The sequence below is a fragment of the Triturus cristatus genome, chromosome 2_2 (assembly GCF_964204655.1).
Source record: "Triturus cristatus chromosome 2_2, aTriCri1.1, whole genome shotgun sequence".
NCBI classification, from domain to species: Eukaryota; Metazoa; Chordata; class Amphibia; order Caudata; family Salamandridae; genus Triturus; species Triturus cristatus.
This window is the reverse complement of record NC_140582.1, coordinates 92,412,486-92,429,052: the sequence shown is the minus strand read 5'-3', so window position 1 is coordinate 92,429,052 and position 16,567 is coordinate 92,412,486. Positions and strand designations below refer to the sequence as shown.

Genomic DNA, 16,567 nt, shown 5'->3' with positions numbered 1-16,567 from the left:
ATCCAGTGCCCCCCTAAGTCAAGTCTTAAAACAACTTGTGTGCAGAACAAATGCGTGCTAAAACAGCATTCCTTCAAATGATGGCCTTCCGAAGGCATGCGTGAAAAACGCATACACGAATCCATAATTAATAAAAAGAGAGTTTATTAAATAAAATAAATCGCAAACACTATATCTCTTCCTATTAACTGTTGCATTTTCCAGATGCTGCTGCATTTTCCAGGTTTTGGCATGATGCATAATGCCTATCACAGCACCCTGCACGTATCTCCAGTTTGCTGTGTCAGTCACATTTTAAAACTTTGAAGAGCAAGCTGCGTCACCAAAGGTCACCTAGGTAAAAAATACCATGCTGGGTAGGCATTGGATGAAAGGCCCTTATCAGAGATCCTCCCAGTGTTTGCATGATCTGCGAGCTCACTGAACTGGCACAGGCTCCCGATCCAAAGTCCTCCGGTGGGCCTGAAATATGCCCTGGTGCGCCATGTGGAACATCTCTCATTTCAGGGCTCTGAGGCGGCTCGTGCTCGCGGAGATCCACACCTGTTGCCGAGTGGAAGCCATGAAGGCTGCCGGGAAGCACCTGCCGAGAGTGTATGTGACCAGGCGCATTCCACCCGATGGCATGAAGATTCTTCGGCAGTCCGGAATGTGAGTGGTTTTATATGTTCTGTGAGATACTTCTTGAAGGAAATGCTGAAAACTGAGGGCTCGGTTCACAAGTCATTTCCTTGAGTAGCTGTGTCTCACACTTGTCTTTGATGTGACTTACACCTTAATATCAAGCTTGAGTCATAAAGTATTTTCTATTGGTATATGTGTTTTACTCATGCCTTTGCTGGGAGTTCACCTTAATATGCAGTTTTATTTTTACTTCTGGGCCAATATCACAGATAGGGCCCTCTTCCCTAGTCTACACCAGGGGCGTAACACAGGCCCCCGCAGCCCCCGCGGTGCGGGTCCCCCAAGCTCCAGTGGGCCCCCTCAGCACAGCACTCTGGCTGCAGAGCTCCTGATTGAGCCCAGAGGGGGCCCCTCCATGCGCCTTGCAGGGAGGCCCCCTCAAGTTTCGTTACGCCAGTGGTCTACCTTTAACTTGGTGCACTGGGCGCAGACTGCGTCAGTGCATCCTATCACAATGAATGCGCTTCCCCCAGTAAAGCCGCAAACCTGCGCCTGCCTGGCGGACAGCGCATTCATGAAAGGCATTTTTGCTCTTTGAAGCAGCCTGTCCGCCTTTTACTGAGCAGGTTAACACCAGTGTGCAAGGAATAGGGGAGGGTGTGTAGAGATCCCCATCAGGATGTTGCAGTGAGCCACTGTCCCTGCCTGCAATGAGATGTCTGGAGAGTCAATAGGATCACCTTTTCCTCTTTCCAAGGGGTGCCATTTTGGAGCACGCACTCCTTCACAGCTTCTTTGCTCTTGCGTCTATAATAGGGTTGTGCAGAGGCAAAGTGATTCCTCATTTGCATGGGATCAAAGGTTGGAATGCTCCCTTAAGATGGGGCAGGTGCGATCTCTAATACTAAAAGGGCCGCCCAAGCAGCTGAACACCTTCTTAATTATCAAAGTGAGCGGGTGGTGCAAAAAGCGGGCGTACTCACCCATTTTGCCTCTGAGGCACATTTGAGAATAAGGTTCTGGTAGCTTATTCCAGGCTTGGGTGCGAGATACTCATGAACTTCTGAAGTAAGAAATGTTTACTCTCGGAAACAATGACGGTTTTCAATTCTTGAGTAAGCTTATATTACAGCTGGAAGGGTATGTTTATGTCACACCTACGCATGGAGTATAAATGGGAAGATTACTTAGAAGTGAGGTACAGGAGGCCGAGTACATTTGTGATTATCTTGTGAAGTGTTTTATTCAGTGTGCGTACAGGGGAGTTGGTCAGTGTTATGTTTTAATGGCAATGTTTGATGTAGCTCTAGTGTGTTGTCGGTAAGTACTTCTTTACTATGTGACGTGGTCTGTTACCAGTGGTTGGATTGCTGGACTGCATTAGTGTTTGATAGTTGCATTGTGTCAATAATGTTTTAGTATGCATCTAATGGAGGCTGTCGTCATTGTGTTCGGAAGACTTCCTGGCTTTTTCTGGTGGAGATTCCAGAGGGTGTAGTGCTCAGTCAGTGCTGATTAAGTGTTTTCTTTCAGCTTAGCAATTGGTCATGTAGGTTTGTCCAGCTGGTGTGAAAGGGTGTGGGCCATGATGGAAAGCTTACCTGCACTTTTGTGTTAGTTTGTGATGCAGTGACTTGTCCCAGTGGGCATGTGTGTGGTGCTTGTGGAAGATAGCGAAGGTGTGATAGTTTAGTAAAGCGAGGTGGCTATCTGGGGATAGTGGGTATGACTGAAGTTATGATGACAAGTTTTGTGTTGGAGTCTGGTCAAGGGATTTTTGAGTTGAGGTGCTGTATGGTTAAACGTTCTGTGTGGGTTTTATTTAATGTCTTTAATGTGTAAACGTATCGATGACTGGGAATTGCTTTGTTGAAGGAAGCATGTGATTTGCAAGTCCTGGATGTTACATTACTGGGCATCTGTTACTACATATCTTTTGTGCATAAATGTTGTGAGGAATTACTTAAATTAGACAGATATGTGGTGATTGGGCCTCATGTCCGAGGACATCACAAGACTTGCATATCTTGGACCTTTGTGCAATGGTAGTCATAATATAGTTGACTTGTTTATTTGATGTTAGGTTTGAGGAGCCTCACGTTTTGACCTGTTGCAGAGTTTTTGTGACTGCTATCTGTTGTCTCTCTGTGGGTACTGGAGACTTTAACTGATTGTTTTTGAGTGGCTGTGTAAGCTGGACATGTTAAAGATTGAGTGACTGTGAATGTTGTCCTTGTACTTTATATACAAGGGAATGACTGCTTGTTTGTTGTTTGTAAGAAAGTGAGGTGTGTAGTATCATAGGTCCCCATTCCCTCTATGTCTGAGCTGGTGTATGGAATGCAGAAAGTGATCAATGTAATAGAATGTTGGTGTGTGTTCTGGAGTCGAAGCGAGAGGAGACAGGAAATGGCCAGCAACTGTGGCTTCTGGGATCTTATCAGTTGAACCCTCCAACATCACCAGTAACTATAACTCATGCCCTAAAGGAACTCACGCCCCACCATGCACAGTGATGTTATTCATGTTGTAATTTCAGATGTTACAGTGATGTTATCAATTATGTTATAGGACATGTCATGAGGGATGTAATATGGGAGATACTTAGCAGCTCATGGCGAGGGTGTGAATTATATTTACTGTAGGGCACGAGTTATAGTTACTGGAGATAACTATAATTGGAGAATTTCTGTGGTTTAGGTTGTTCAAAATGGCATGTTATAACTGATATTTTCACCTAACTAAAACATGCCTTTAACTTTTTTTTCCTTGAATTGCTGAAGTTTTTTTTAATGAGTTGTGAGTTAATATTACAATTTCTAAGTCTAATGTCACTTTAACCTTTGTTTTTTTCTGTGACTTTCTATGGATTATTTGTAGCCTTAAAGTAAGCTTCCCTTCGCTGTGCATGGCGTTGGGTGTAGGGCTTGCGCCCAACCCGCTGTAGGCGCCCAACCCTCAGCCATTCACGGCCTGCAGCTAGGCCCTGTCCCAACCCCACCCCTGAGTGCCTTTCCCCTGCCAAGCACTGCCGCTTTGTGGCCAGCCACTGCGCCCAACCCCCAGCGAGGGCCCAGATCTATGTCATGTAACAATCTAAACAGTGTCATTCTAAGTGAGGCAGACCAACTGGCTTAGTCAAAGAGTTAGAACACCAAGATATAAAAACCAGGGGGGCTATTGACTTCATCAATGGGTCAGCACATCAACATATATAAAGCATATCTATTGACTTCATCAAAATGTCACCAATAACTATAATCAAATGTATATTTTAAAAATTCAAATATTAAAATGTTTACTAATAGTGACGGCACAACACATTTTCAATAAACAATTTTTTAACTAAGAACATGAAGCATGTCTTTGAGTCTTTTTTTAACATGCACTCCAGCTGAAGCATACAGCTCCACCTGAGAGGGCTTTAAAGATATATGGTAAGCTGTCTTGCTGTCATGGATAAAATAACTCAGGAGACGTGCCATGTTTTTTTATTTTGCTGGAGGGTGGGGGGGGGGGCTGATGTGCTCTTTGCAGCCTTTCAGACCACTTTAAAAATGCTTGGTGGTGTCCCTATCCCCTTTTTATGACTAAAAAGTCCTCACAGGACATTATGAGGCGATCTTTGCCGGAACAGTGAGCCGCTCATTTATCTTTCTTTTTTTCCTGTTTTTTGTTTATGTTTTGAGTGTCCTAGTCCCACTGGGACACCCACTCTTGCTTTTATAGTTGAGGGCCTGTGGGGGGAGGCCCAAGGACTCCGTACCTCCTGCTGGCACCCTTTGGGGGAGCTGGATATTGAAATTGTACCATTACTGATGAGCCCCAATGCCCCTGCGGCCCCTGCCGGCTCCCCTGTCAACACCCATTGTGTCTCCCTCCCCATAAATTAAGATATTGGTCCCAGGTAATGGGATATCCGGGGCCTCAAGAGGTTTGGCGAAGGGGCTGCATGCCCTCCTCCCCAATTAAAAACACTGTGTTGAGACCCCCTGCCCCGGCACACCCCAAGGCGCTTATATTTTAAGAGCAGGAGCCTGCATCTTTTATTAACAGTACCACAGATTCACTGTCCTGCTCCAAAAAAGGGACCCCCATCAGACTTGGGGGGAGGTTATCCCTACCCTGCCCTCCTTATATGTTTTTTTAAAATTGTGGTTACAAGTCCTAAAACGAGTACTGCCACATCTTTGTTAATTTGGTGGCAGCCAATCAGATCATATCTTTTGATCCTCAGATCCTCTGCGGCATGATATAGACATACATTTTGTACTCTATTTTTCCAAAGACTTCTGAATGTATTTTCACCAAATGTCTAAAAACACACCGTTGTGGTAAAGATCTAGCTTTCTGCCAAATTTGGTGTAATTCCATTCAGGAATTTTGGCTGTGGCTGTGTCTAATTTTCCTATTGGAAATTGCATGGGGAAAATGTGTCTTTTGGTACCCCTTTTCTCAGCCCCCTCTTGACGTATCACCTGAAATCTTTCCAGGAAGGGGCTGAGTAGAATAGAACTTTTAATGTGGAAAATTGCATGATGATTCGTCAAACAGTGTCAAAGTTATTAGTAAACCAAAAAACACATTTTCTATGTATATGTGAGCTTAACCATGACTGCCCAGTGGTGACCGCCACAGTGCCGTAACAGATTTTAGATTTAGAATAGAACTAACTCGGCACATTCTTATGACCAAATCTCCTCAGGCAGTTACTTGTAGCAGTATATCCAATTTGGGCCACCTCAGCACTACATTTCATTGCTCCTTGTCATATTTTGAGTACGATGCAAACCTCACTGCTGACTCAAGAGCTGGTTTAGTATATTCATTTTTATTTTTATAACTTTACATGCGTGCTAACTAACATGCAGTAAATTGAGCTTACGTACAATTATTTTAGGAATAGGTAATTTGATAGGGAGCCTGGTCCTGAAGAAAGCCACAGACCCCTGCTGAGGCACTTGTTTATTGGATGAAACATGTTGACTCAAGGACAAGCGGGTTAACCAAACCTCCCATTTTCTGTAAACATGTTTAATCTTACTACTGGGCACATGAAAAAATTATTTTGTCTACCATTAGGTTATCTCAACAGTTTTTGATCCCACTTTAGTCTCGAACGGGAAACAACCATTACAACGCAGTCAGTACAACTCACTACCTTTACAACGCAGCAGTTACAATGCAACTGCCTTTACATTGCATGCCATTACAAACGCATGCCATTACAACTCATGTCACTACAACCCATGCCATTACAACGCATACCATTACAACGCATGCCTTTACAATGCATTATAAGGTAAGTAAAGGAGATTTTTTTAGTTTTAGGGTGGGTATGGGTTTTGTGGTACATGGGAACAGTCATTTTTAACGCCAACACTATCCAACACTTACCCTACTGTTACACTCACTGGAGTGGGAATAGTAATTTTTACCCCTACACTATCCAACACTTACCCCTCTGTTCCCCTAAAGGTATTATGCGTTGTAATGGTATGTGTTGTAATGGTAGTTTTTAAAACTGCGTTGTAATGGCATGCTTTGTAAAATCATGCAATGTAATAGTAGTTGCGATGTAAAAAACGCGTTGTAAAGGCATGCGTTGTAATTGTGTGCTTTGTAACGTCATATATTCATCCCGAACTGCAACAACTGTGGCTACAGTGTTAGCACTAAATTCTCATGGAAAATGAGCTCTTTATCAAAGCTCCTATATAGGAGCCCACCAAAGGATGAAGTGCCACTACTATAAGGGAAGGTCTTGCATCCTAAAAACAGAAATATCAGAAGGTACAGTTAATCTGAACCCTTATTCCTCTTCTGGATTGCCCTGTTCCCTGGCTATTCATATTTGTTGTACATATAGTGATTACTTTGGATCCATATTTATCTGAGCAGGAGCTGCCTAACATAGGGTTCACAATTAGATGTTATGTCTCAGGAGCTGTCTAACATAGGGTTCACAATTAGATTTTATGTCTCCTGACACAATTATTTTGCCCTGCATAAAGAAGCAGAAATTGTAGTCAATAGTTCAATGAGGACCGACTGTTTGTATGATGCATGAACCATAAAAGGTGATGGCTGTTCGGACCACATCACTTGAACAACCTTTAATCATGAAAAATCTGTCCTGCATGTCATGTAACTAGTTCTAAATCACAAATGGAAAGTAGATACCAGGGGAATCACAAACCCATATTTCTTGTCTCTGTTACAAGAAAGTAAATACTGTGCGAAGTTTTTTGATTTGAGCCTCTGGACTTCTGCTGTGAGAAGATGAGTTTCCATGTCAGAACATCACAACACATGCAGATGCAACTCACCATTGGTGGCCATTTTGGAATATTTTTTCTTTTTTTGAAAGAACATAAGTTGTGATGCACTGTTGACCATCTCGGTATGATTTTTCTTATAAACAAAAACATTCTATCATGGCCACACATATGTGTGCATATATTGTGTTTTTCTTCTGATGATGTCAGTCAAAACAAGCATTGGCTAAACCAATTGTTCAAGAATGATCTTTTAAAGGTGAGACCTTTTGGCTTTGCCAATGCTGATTTGTAGTGTGAAAGGCAGCACATCCTGAAAACCCAAAGGGGTGGATCCTACATGGATTATCACACTTGTAGATCTTTCCTTTCATTTGAAAATTGTAAAATTTCATGAAAGGGCCTCGGGTTGGAGCCATCAATGCACGTTAAGGGGCCCACTCTGGACCCTATCTATTTCAATGTCTGGGGCCTATAAATTTAGTGATAAATGAATTAGAATTTAGCTGCAGGATTTCTGCATTCTGATCCAACTAGAACTTCAGTCATGCCTTTTATTTGTAAATGTTCTTTGTGTAGGTGATTGTCCCCGTCATCACATTAATCTAAAGCATAGATCTGAGAACATAATTCATTTTTTCCTGTTGCACGTCTTGTAGTAGATGGTTGACCGCCTCTTCATTACTGTTGATTCTCTGTGCCAGTGTAACAATCTCATTCATCGAGTCTTTCATCAATCAGTTGAGCTCTTTTGAGACTGAATCTCAGTGGCAAGCTCTAGTTCGTATCAGATCTAAGCAACTGAGATCTTCCATGGTGACAGAAGATCCAGCATGGAGATCAGCTTTTGCCAGTTCACCTTCACAACACATTGTGTCCTCTTCACTCCATTATAAACTGTTGTTGCCCAGTTTGTCTCATTTAGCACTCCAAACCAGCTTTAGTGACTGGTTATTCCTCAATATCTTCTCTTCTAGCATACAGGATTGATGTTCACACAATCCCTCAACACATGCACACAATCCCCCAGCAATGGTGACAACCAGAGGAATATTGTGGGCAGAGCCATCATCTAATATCAGTCAAACAGTCAATAGCTAAGAACGCAACCATCTGGTAAAGACTTTCAGTCCATGAGGTTCTTCTATTTATCATCCAGCAGATTACTTCCTGTAAACGCTGTGGGTCACACATTTTATTCGATCCCCTTTGGCGTGCCAACTCTTCATCACAGTCTGAGAGGTCACACGTGCACTTCCTTCCAGTTGAAAACCAGAGTGAGATTTAAGCTTAGCCTGCGGTGAAGAGATTTTGAAGAAAAAAAACTGTACCTCCCACTAACATAGAAGTAGGTCTGCAATTTTAAAATGGTTTAAAGACTTGTTTTATATTTTTAATGTATATGTATGTAAAAATATATATTATTTGTATATTTAGTCAATAGTATTCATTAAAACTATTTTATATTAATTTTACTATTGAAATTAAATTACATATAGGTTTTGGTTCTACGTTTGTTAATTTTTACTTTTTAGTTATTGTTAATATTTTTACTTTGATTTTTTAAATTGTATAAATATTTTTATATTTTTTAAAGTATATAAATGTATATTTAATTTACATTTCTCAATGAAGCTATTTATTTTGAATTATAATATTACTTAGCATTTTAATATTTAAAATAAATAATATATAGTGCTATAAATATGATTTTGTTTATAAACTTGCCTTATTTTTGTCAATATTCTGTTTCATAATTTTTTTACTCAGTATTTTGGTAGTTTACAATTTATGTAAATTCAATATTTTTGCAGACAATATTTTTGGCACAAAGTTCTGGAATGTCAATATTTTTGTTTTTCATATTCTGTCATACAACCTTTTCCAGTGGTGGCTCTCCTTTGTAGAGATACATGCTTGGAGAATGTCACAGTAGGACATCCCAATCAGAATCCATCCACTTAACCACCAGGTTCTTTTTTATGAGGGTAGTGCCAGCACGGCAGAGACCATACCTCCCCCCCCAAAAAAAACATAATCCCATGCAAGTCTTGTTGCCCCTCTGGAGGGACATACAGTTTGGGGGGGGGGGGGGGGGTTACCATCAATCTGCTCATCCCAGGGGAACAGAAAGCAGACTAGACAAACAGAGTAAAACTTTTTACAAAAAAAATGGGGGTTGGGGCCTGCTCATTCTGCCTTTGGGCTATCACAACCCCAAAACTTTAAATAGTCTTTCTGACCCCTCAGGCAATTTAGACATTTTACATCATTTTTTTCGCTACAGTGGGGCAAAAAGCCCACTAAACAGCAGGGTTTAGAGCCCAGAAAAAGGGCTGGTCTGCACTGGCATTGGCCTTCAGTCCCCACCATGCAGCACCAGAGGCCACCAAACAATTTATAAGGTCTTCCAATCTTTCCACCCAAGTGGGTAAAAAAGCCTACTAGACGCCATGGGTTGGTTTCAAAAGAAGGAATGGGGTGTAGTGCTGGCCGCCCTGGCATTAGACTACACCCCCACTTCCACCATCGGACAATCCATCTGCCCCCCCGCCCCCAAGTGAGGCACAATTGAAAAAGTTTACCACCTCTCTGCAAACCCATCTGTACAAACTACACCAAGAGAAATCTCAAATACCTATTATGTCGCATGAGGAATGGTAGAAATATTTGGGGCTGGGGTTGGCTGGCACCTAGGGATCCCTACCAATCCAGGGCATTTCTGACAATTAGAGGTCAAGGTTAGTCCAGGGTGGTGTGTCTTGCATCGATTCCTACACCTTTTGTTTTTACTCAGAATGCTCAGTAAACATCAAAGCTAGGGCTAAAAACACCCATTTTCTTATAATTTTCCATGGGGAATGGCTGCCGTATTTGGGCTCTGGGACAGCAGTCACACATTGTACCCAACTATTTATGGGCATTACTGGAAACTAGACTGGAATTTAGAGCGATATGGCTTGCCTGGACCCTAGTGCATTTGTTATTATCTACTGAAGTTCTCTGTATTTTTGGAACAAAATGCAGATATTTTTTTAATCACACTCAGATTAGTCTGGCATTATAGATAAATCAGAGGTGCAGAAATAATCAAAATGAATGGAATGGAAAGACATTTGTAAATCGCATGGCTACCCGGGGGCGTCCCAGCGCTAAGAACCGACACGGAGGAAGCAGATGAGCTAGGGAAACAGAAAGTTCTTCAGTTGTTTACGGAAAGCCAGATGATTGGGGACCATGCGAAGATGTAGTGGCAGAGAGTTCCAGAGTTTGGCCGAACTCAGACTCTTGGGTACATTTAAAATTTGCATAGCTTTATTTTAGACTAATTTTTGTTTCTTTTACTTTTTCTTATGACATAATGCATGGTTCGAACACATTCAAAAATAATTGTAAGCTAGAGCTCGGTTGATGATTCTGGTTATCACAGGTTTGTGGACAGCAACAAAATCTACGCATCTTTGCAACTAGAAAAATTGACAGACGCACTTTATATTACTTTTAAAGACCTACCTTAATTTAAAAAATACCGATTTCATTTTAGGCTACTTCAATCAATCAGGGTTGGTAAATGGTGAGGGTCTCAAGGCGTCTACTTACATTCACTATTTTTTATTCCAGAAATGTGTTTCTTTCTGGGCCCGACCCAGATGTCTAATTTAATGTTTATTTCCAGTATATTTAAGTGAAGTGAATTAGAAGTTCAACCTATTGAAGTTGAGTTGCCCTCAGTGGTAAGAGTCCTGTCAAGTTGTTTTTTTATAGCACTTGCTAACAGTATTGTGCCTATTTATGACTCCCCCCCTCTAATGTTTACTTATTTAAAAAAAAACAGAAGTAGATTTCCTCAGATCCTGACAACTAACTAGCTAGTGGGCCGTACCCGACATAACTACTTTTGTTTACCAATAGGATTTCAGGTCTTCCAGTTCTATTTGGATGATGAAGTTAATCATTTTGTAAACGTGTTTCTCCAAATGTGCTAATAGTGAGCAGTCAAGTCTTACACCAAGAAGTAGTAAAGGGCTTGGATCTCAAATACAGTGTGGCATAACGTAAAGCGCAGGTTCACCCATAGGCATCTTAGGGCTGAATAACAGATGTTTATTGTTATCCAACTCGATGGTACTTATGTTATGAACCTCAGATGGATTAAAGGCTGAGTGAACCTGCCAGGATTTGAACCTGTGACAGTGAAGTCATACACAGGCCCCTGCAGTGGGGGCATTAGTCCTCTGAGCCACCAGACCTGTATTGGCATTGAAATCAGACTTGATAAGTTCAATATCTGATCAAGGGACACCTTTTACAAAGGTTGTGTAGTTAAACCCCCAAAATGTGCTCTGTGACTCATAATCATCCCCTCCTCCCCAGCAAATGTCTTCAGATGTGGTCCTGTGCATAAGGTTTTCTGCCCACGCCAGTGCTTTAATTGGGCCGGTACTTTCCGGTACTGAGTACAGGCACTTTTGTATTTTGGGAAGGAGAATACCTGCACTTCTCAAGAAAAACGTAATGCTTCTCATTGGAGAGTACAGGCACTTCTCAGAAACAAGCAGGTACTCTGGTACAGAGTACCTGCACTTCTATTTCTCCATTTCAAGCACTGGCCCACACTAAGTGTCTCTGCAAGTACGAAGTGCCCTGCAAAATAATAATGAGAAGTTGACCCTCTATTGGCAGCACAGCAACGAGTGGAAATGCAGGGAACCGTTATCTGGCCGAGGCTGATGCCATTTGACTCTGGAGCCTCAGCAGAACGCCACCATGTTAACTTGGGATGTGATGAAAGTCCCTTTTTAGGTCGAGCCTAGCGCTTCAGCGCATGCGCTGCTCGCTTTGCGAGGCATGCAGTATTCAGTATAGCGTGGAAGCTTCGTGGAAGCTCTGCCCACTCTCCGCCCATCCTTTTCATTGGCTTGTGACTTAAATGTGTCCTTCCGATTGGTTGTAGGCTTGTTAGTCCCTCCTTATGGCGTCCATGTCATCATTTATGTCCTACCATGGCTACTGGCCCCTTTACTGCACAGACTACTTTCTGCCCGTACCCCCTCTCTCGCAGTCCGATGCCTTCTCGCTCGCCCGCCCCCCGTTCATGCCTTTTCGCCTGCCCGCACTCTCGTTTGCAATGCAACAGGTCTCTCGTAAATGCGAGTCCTATTGCATTGCAAATGCTTGTTAAGTACTACTGGGTCTGACACCAGAAAGGACCCGCCGCACAAACCCAAACTCGTGCTTAAGGCTTCAGCTACTGTCCACCCACTCGAGCAGTGGAAGGTGCGAAGACCTCGGCGCTGCCCGGGGTGTCATTTGGTGACCTCTCTCGGCAGGTAATCTCATTGGGCAGCCTCTCTCCACATGTGGGAGGGAGCCTGTTGCACTGAAAGCGGTCACAGCTGCAAAGAGCGCCCGCAGAAATCCAGGGAGACCAGACTGCGCGCGGGTGGTCACGGGATGCCAGTGAACCAGAGGACATGCATAGAATTGTGGAGGTTGGTGATGCACCATGAAGCGGTAGAGTCCGGGTGACTATTAAACCCCGGGTTGCGCTACAGAAACCACGGTGTAGTGAAGCTAGGTTTATTTTACTTAGGCGACAGAGCTACTTACCAGCACTTATCCCATTCAACAGGGCTTTGAGACCGTCAGGGCTGAGGACAGGGCTCTTACACACGCATACAGACGAGGCTGGATAGACAACATAATTTCCTATATACATACTCCGTAAATACTCAGCATCGCTTGTTTTGTCCCTGTGAAGCCGCCCACTTCACGAGAGGCGGGGCGTGCAGCCGCTAAATGCTGTGCTAGGTGAGTCAGTCTCTCACGCGCGTTCAGAGCCAACACAGGCTATGTAGAAGTGGCGAGCTGCTAGTGTGGCAATCGCGTACATCAACCTTCACACATTGGTGGTAAAAAGTGCCCTTAATGCCTTTCTGTACGGAGGATGTGAACATTAACGTCCGCTGGACCGCTCTGGACTATGCAATAAATAAGGATACAGCTGCGCTTTTCGAAAGAACTGGAAGACTGATGAAAGATTCTAGTTGACACATCTATTGTTATTTCTGTCCTATAAATTGTTTTGTATGCACAAATTAGATGATTGCTTTCCCTCCTTTATTTAGGTATATATGTGTATTGCTATATGTTAACCTTTATGCACACTTCAGGTGAAAGTTCCAAGAATGGAGATTATTATACTTGCTAATAAGTAACAAGCATTTTAAATGCAATAGATCTCACATTTGTCAGAGTTGGAGTTATTGGCATTACAAATGTTATTTAGGTTGAGCTTTAGCGGCAGCGCGCATGTGTTGCTCGCACTGAGAGGCATGCAGTAGTCCAGCATGGGGAGACAAGCTTTCTCACTCTCCGATGAAAGATTCTAGTTGACACATCTATTGTTATTTCTGTCCTATAAATTGTTTTGTATGCACAAATTAGATGATTGCTTTCCCTCCTTTATTTAGGTATATATGTGTATTGCTATATGTTCCCCTTTATGCACACTTCAGGTGAAAGTTCCAAGAATGGAGATTATTATACTTGCTAATAAGTAACAAGCATTTTAAATGCAATAGATCTCACATTTGTCAGAGTTGGAGTTATTGGCATTACAAATGTTATTTAGGTTGAGCTTTAGCGGCAGCGCGCATGTGCTGCTCGCACTGAGAGGCATGCAGTAGTCCAGCATGGGGAGACAAGCTTTCTCACTCTTCGCCCATTTTTCATTGGCTTTTGTGTTTGTCCTTCGTAAATTCTGTCTTCTGAATGGTAATGAGGCTTGTTAGTCCTGCCGTATTATGCCAAGTCGTTATTTGTATCCTTCTGTGGCTACTGGCCCCTTTACTTCGAGTGTTACACTGTACAGACATTGAATTGCAAATGCTTGTTCCCTTTGTGTTTGCACACTCGGTTAGTTGTTGTGGCAGAGTGTACGGGTTTTCCTGGCTCAGCGCGGCCCTTCATGGGCGCCACTTCTTACTTCCACGTGCCAATTACTCTCTACGACCTATTCCAATACATCGGCAGCGGTTTTCCAAGCACAATTGTTGCAGCGCTCACTATGCATCTTCCTTATGTCCTGCCCACCTTACCCAATGCAGGCTCTTGTTACTACTTTTGGTAGATTTACTGAAATGCCGTTGTCCAAATTTGAGGTAAGCCCTCTGATTTTCACGCTTGAAATTTCTTTCTTAGCAGTACTTCAGGGCTGACATACCACTACCACGTATCCAAGCATGGCCGAGCTACCCTGCATTCCCAATGTAGCGCTGCTCTATCTCCTCACTGTAGCACTGAGGTATACAGTAGTACTGGAGTGTACCCCCTTCGTAGTACTGCACACAATCCTTCTCTAGCACCACTGGACACCTCGAGTGAAGTGCTGTGTCCACCACTGATGCAGCACTGTAGTGCACTACCCTGTACCACTGGCTTGCACTACAATATAGCAGCGTCATTCTCACCAGTCCTGCTCTACACACTCTTTTCAGCACAGCCATGCACTACTGAGGTTGAACTTATAAGCATCCTGGCCATGTTGTGAACCCCCTACTATTTTGGGGCATCCCCCTGTAGCACTGCTGTGCATCACTGGCGTAACAAAAGTTGAGGGAGTCCCCCTTCAAGGTACATGAAGGGGCCCCCACTCTGTATTTAATATGGAGCTCTCAGGCCTGAGTATGGTGCTTAGGGGGCCCTCTGCAGCTCGGGCGCCCCCGCACCGTGGGGCCTGCGGGGGCCTATGTTACGCCCCTATTGTGCATCCCAGCTTTAGTAGTGCTATGAACTCTAGAACGGCGGCGTACTCCGTCTAGAGCACTGCTCACAGGAGCATTACCTTGCTCAGATGCATACATGCATATGCCATAGAATGAAAACACTGCTTCTTGCACCACTCATAGTTTCTGTAAGTACTTCTTCTTTAGGCTAAAATTGTTAAATCTCTACTAGTTAACCATCGGCTAAAATTGTTAAATCTCTACTAGTTAACCATCGCCCCCTGTTCATCCCTTGTTGTGCTTGGAAGCGGAGACGTGCCCCAGTCTGCGCTATATTCCTCCTGTGACTTGGTTCTGTATTACTGCACCCCTGCAAATGTGCGGTGTTGTAAAGGTTCTTGGGGACCAGTGCAAACAGGAAGACATGCCTCAGATACCCTGGTTGGCTAGTGAATGTTTTTCATATTTAGTGTGCTGTGGGCGCATCTTACCCCTGGGCCCCAGTGCCATTGCACATGCTGCACTGATGATACCTATGCCCCTGAATTCAACACAACTTAAACTGTGACAGGTCCTCTGCCACCTTGAACGGCGTCTGCCAAACAGTTGTGCCTTTTGCAAGGTACAGGTGTCAGGCATAGCTAGCGCTGCAGGCCGGCAATCAGATGTCGGTGTTAGAATGTAGGGCTAGATGGCTGAAAGAGTTGTATCAGCCTAAAAGCAGTGCGATAATGTGCCTATTAGTGTCAAAGCTTCCATGTTAAAGAACAGTAGATGTTGCAGCACCCAGGATAATGTGCAGCATGGCTAAATACTTATAAGGTTCCAAAGGCGAGACCGGTTGCATTGCAAATGCTTGTTTTATTAAAGACTGTTGTGCCTCGTGCCTAGCAAGTTTGTGGTAACACTATATAAATTCGCTAATTACAAAACCCATTTGATCTCTATTTAAACTCGTCTGATTAACATTAGGGGTGGGCGGAATTTGCGAAATTCACTTTCGCAAATTATCGCGAAAATGTTAAAAATCTCCGCAAACAAGCGGAAATACCGCGAAGATGCGGAAGTTTTTTCCCGCCCGTTCGCGGTATTTTCTGCGTGGTCGCGGCTCGCCAACTTACCCATGCGGTTGCTCACGGGCGCGGCCATCTTGTTTTCACTTGTCTCGCGGTGCATGATCGCGAGAAGAAAGACGTGATCGCGCGACGAATGGCATTACTGCGGGCCCGAACTGTCGCGAGACAGCGCAAATGGCTACCAACAATCCAACATCTCGTGGAGAACGCGACCAGATCGGGAAAACTTGTTGGCGAACGCGGGGATTCAGGTAAGGCGATCGGGCGCACACGAGAATGTATTATTTTACAGCGCGAGCAAGCAAAAAATTTCCAGTAAAATGCGGATTGCGGAAATTTTGACATTTTCGCGCTCTCCGCGGAACGCAAAAATGTCAAATTATCGCAATTTCCGCGAGCGGAACGGATTTTTAGCCCAGGCCTAATTAACATAAAGTACTTTCCGAATTTGTCTAGATCAAATGTGAAACATGCCTGTGCCACCCATGCCGGCATATCACACCTGTTCATGGCTCTCCTTTTTCTTCAGAGCGTGCTTTTCCCTAAAATTTAAATGTATGCTTTCAGCGCTCCCGTGCCAGCACCTGCCCGAAATCTTCTCGCCAGGGCAAAATGGTGGCATAAATAAAGCATGGTATTCTCGCATTTTTTGTCGCCTGAATCATTACAAAAAACCCGAATTACTCGCTGCATTATTCATTTCCGGTGAAAGCAATCATGCAGCGAGGGCGAGGAAACATTGGAACACTGTTCTCAGCACGCGCCTCAGAGAAAATAGAAACAATTACCGGGCTGGTGGGAGAGGATAAATATTTAACTCGCTCTAACCTTAACCTTTGGCCGTTTAGACTAAAGCATAAAA

At 43.5% G+C, this 16,567-nt stretch overlaps 1 protein-coding gene across 1 annotated transcript in view; it reads left to right on the top strand.

The window, feature by feature from the left end:
- The first annotated feature begins 394 nt into the window (after positions 1-394).
- Positions 395-16,567, top strand: part of LOC146861929 (glyoxylate reductase/hydroxypyruvate reductase-like) — a 199,316-nt gene continuing 183,143 nt past the window's right edge. Inside the window, exon 1 of the mRNA XM_085641097.1 lies at positions 395-651. Coding sequence (XP_085497223.1) covers positions 470-651 — 182 coding nt within the window. The 5' untranslated portion in view covers positions 395-469. The remainder of the gene's footprint in view (positions 652-16,567) is intronic.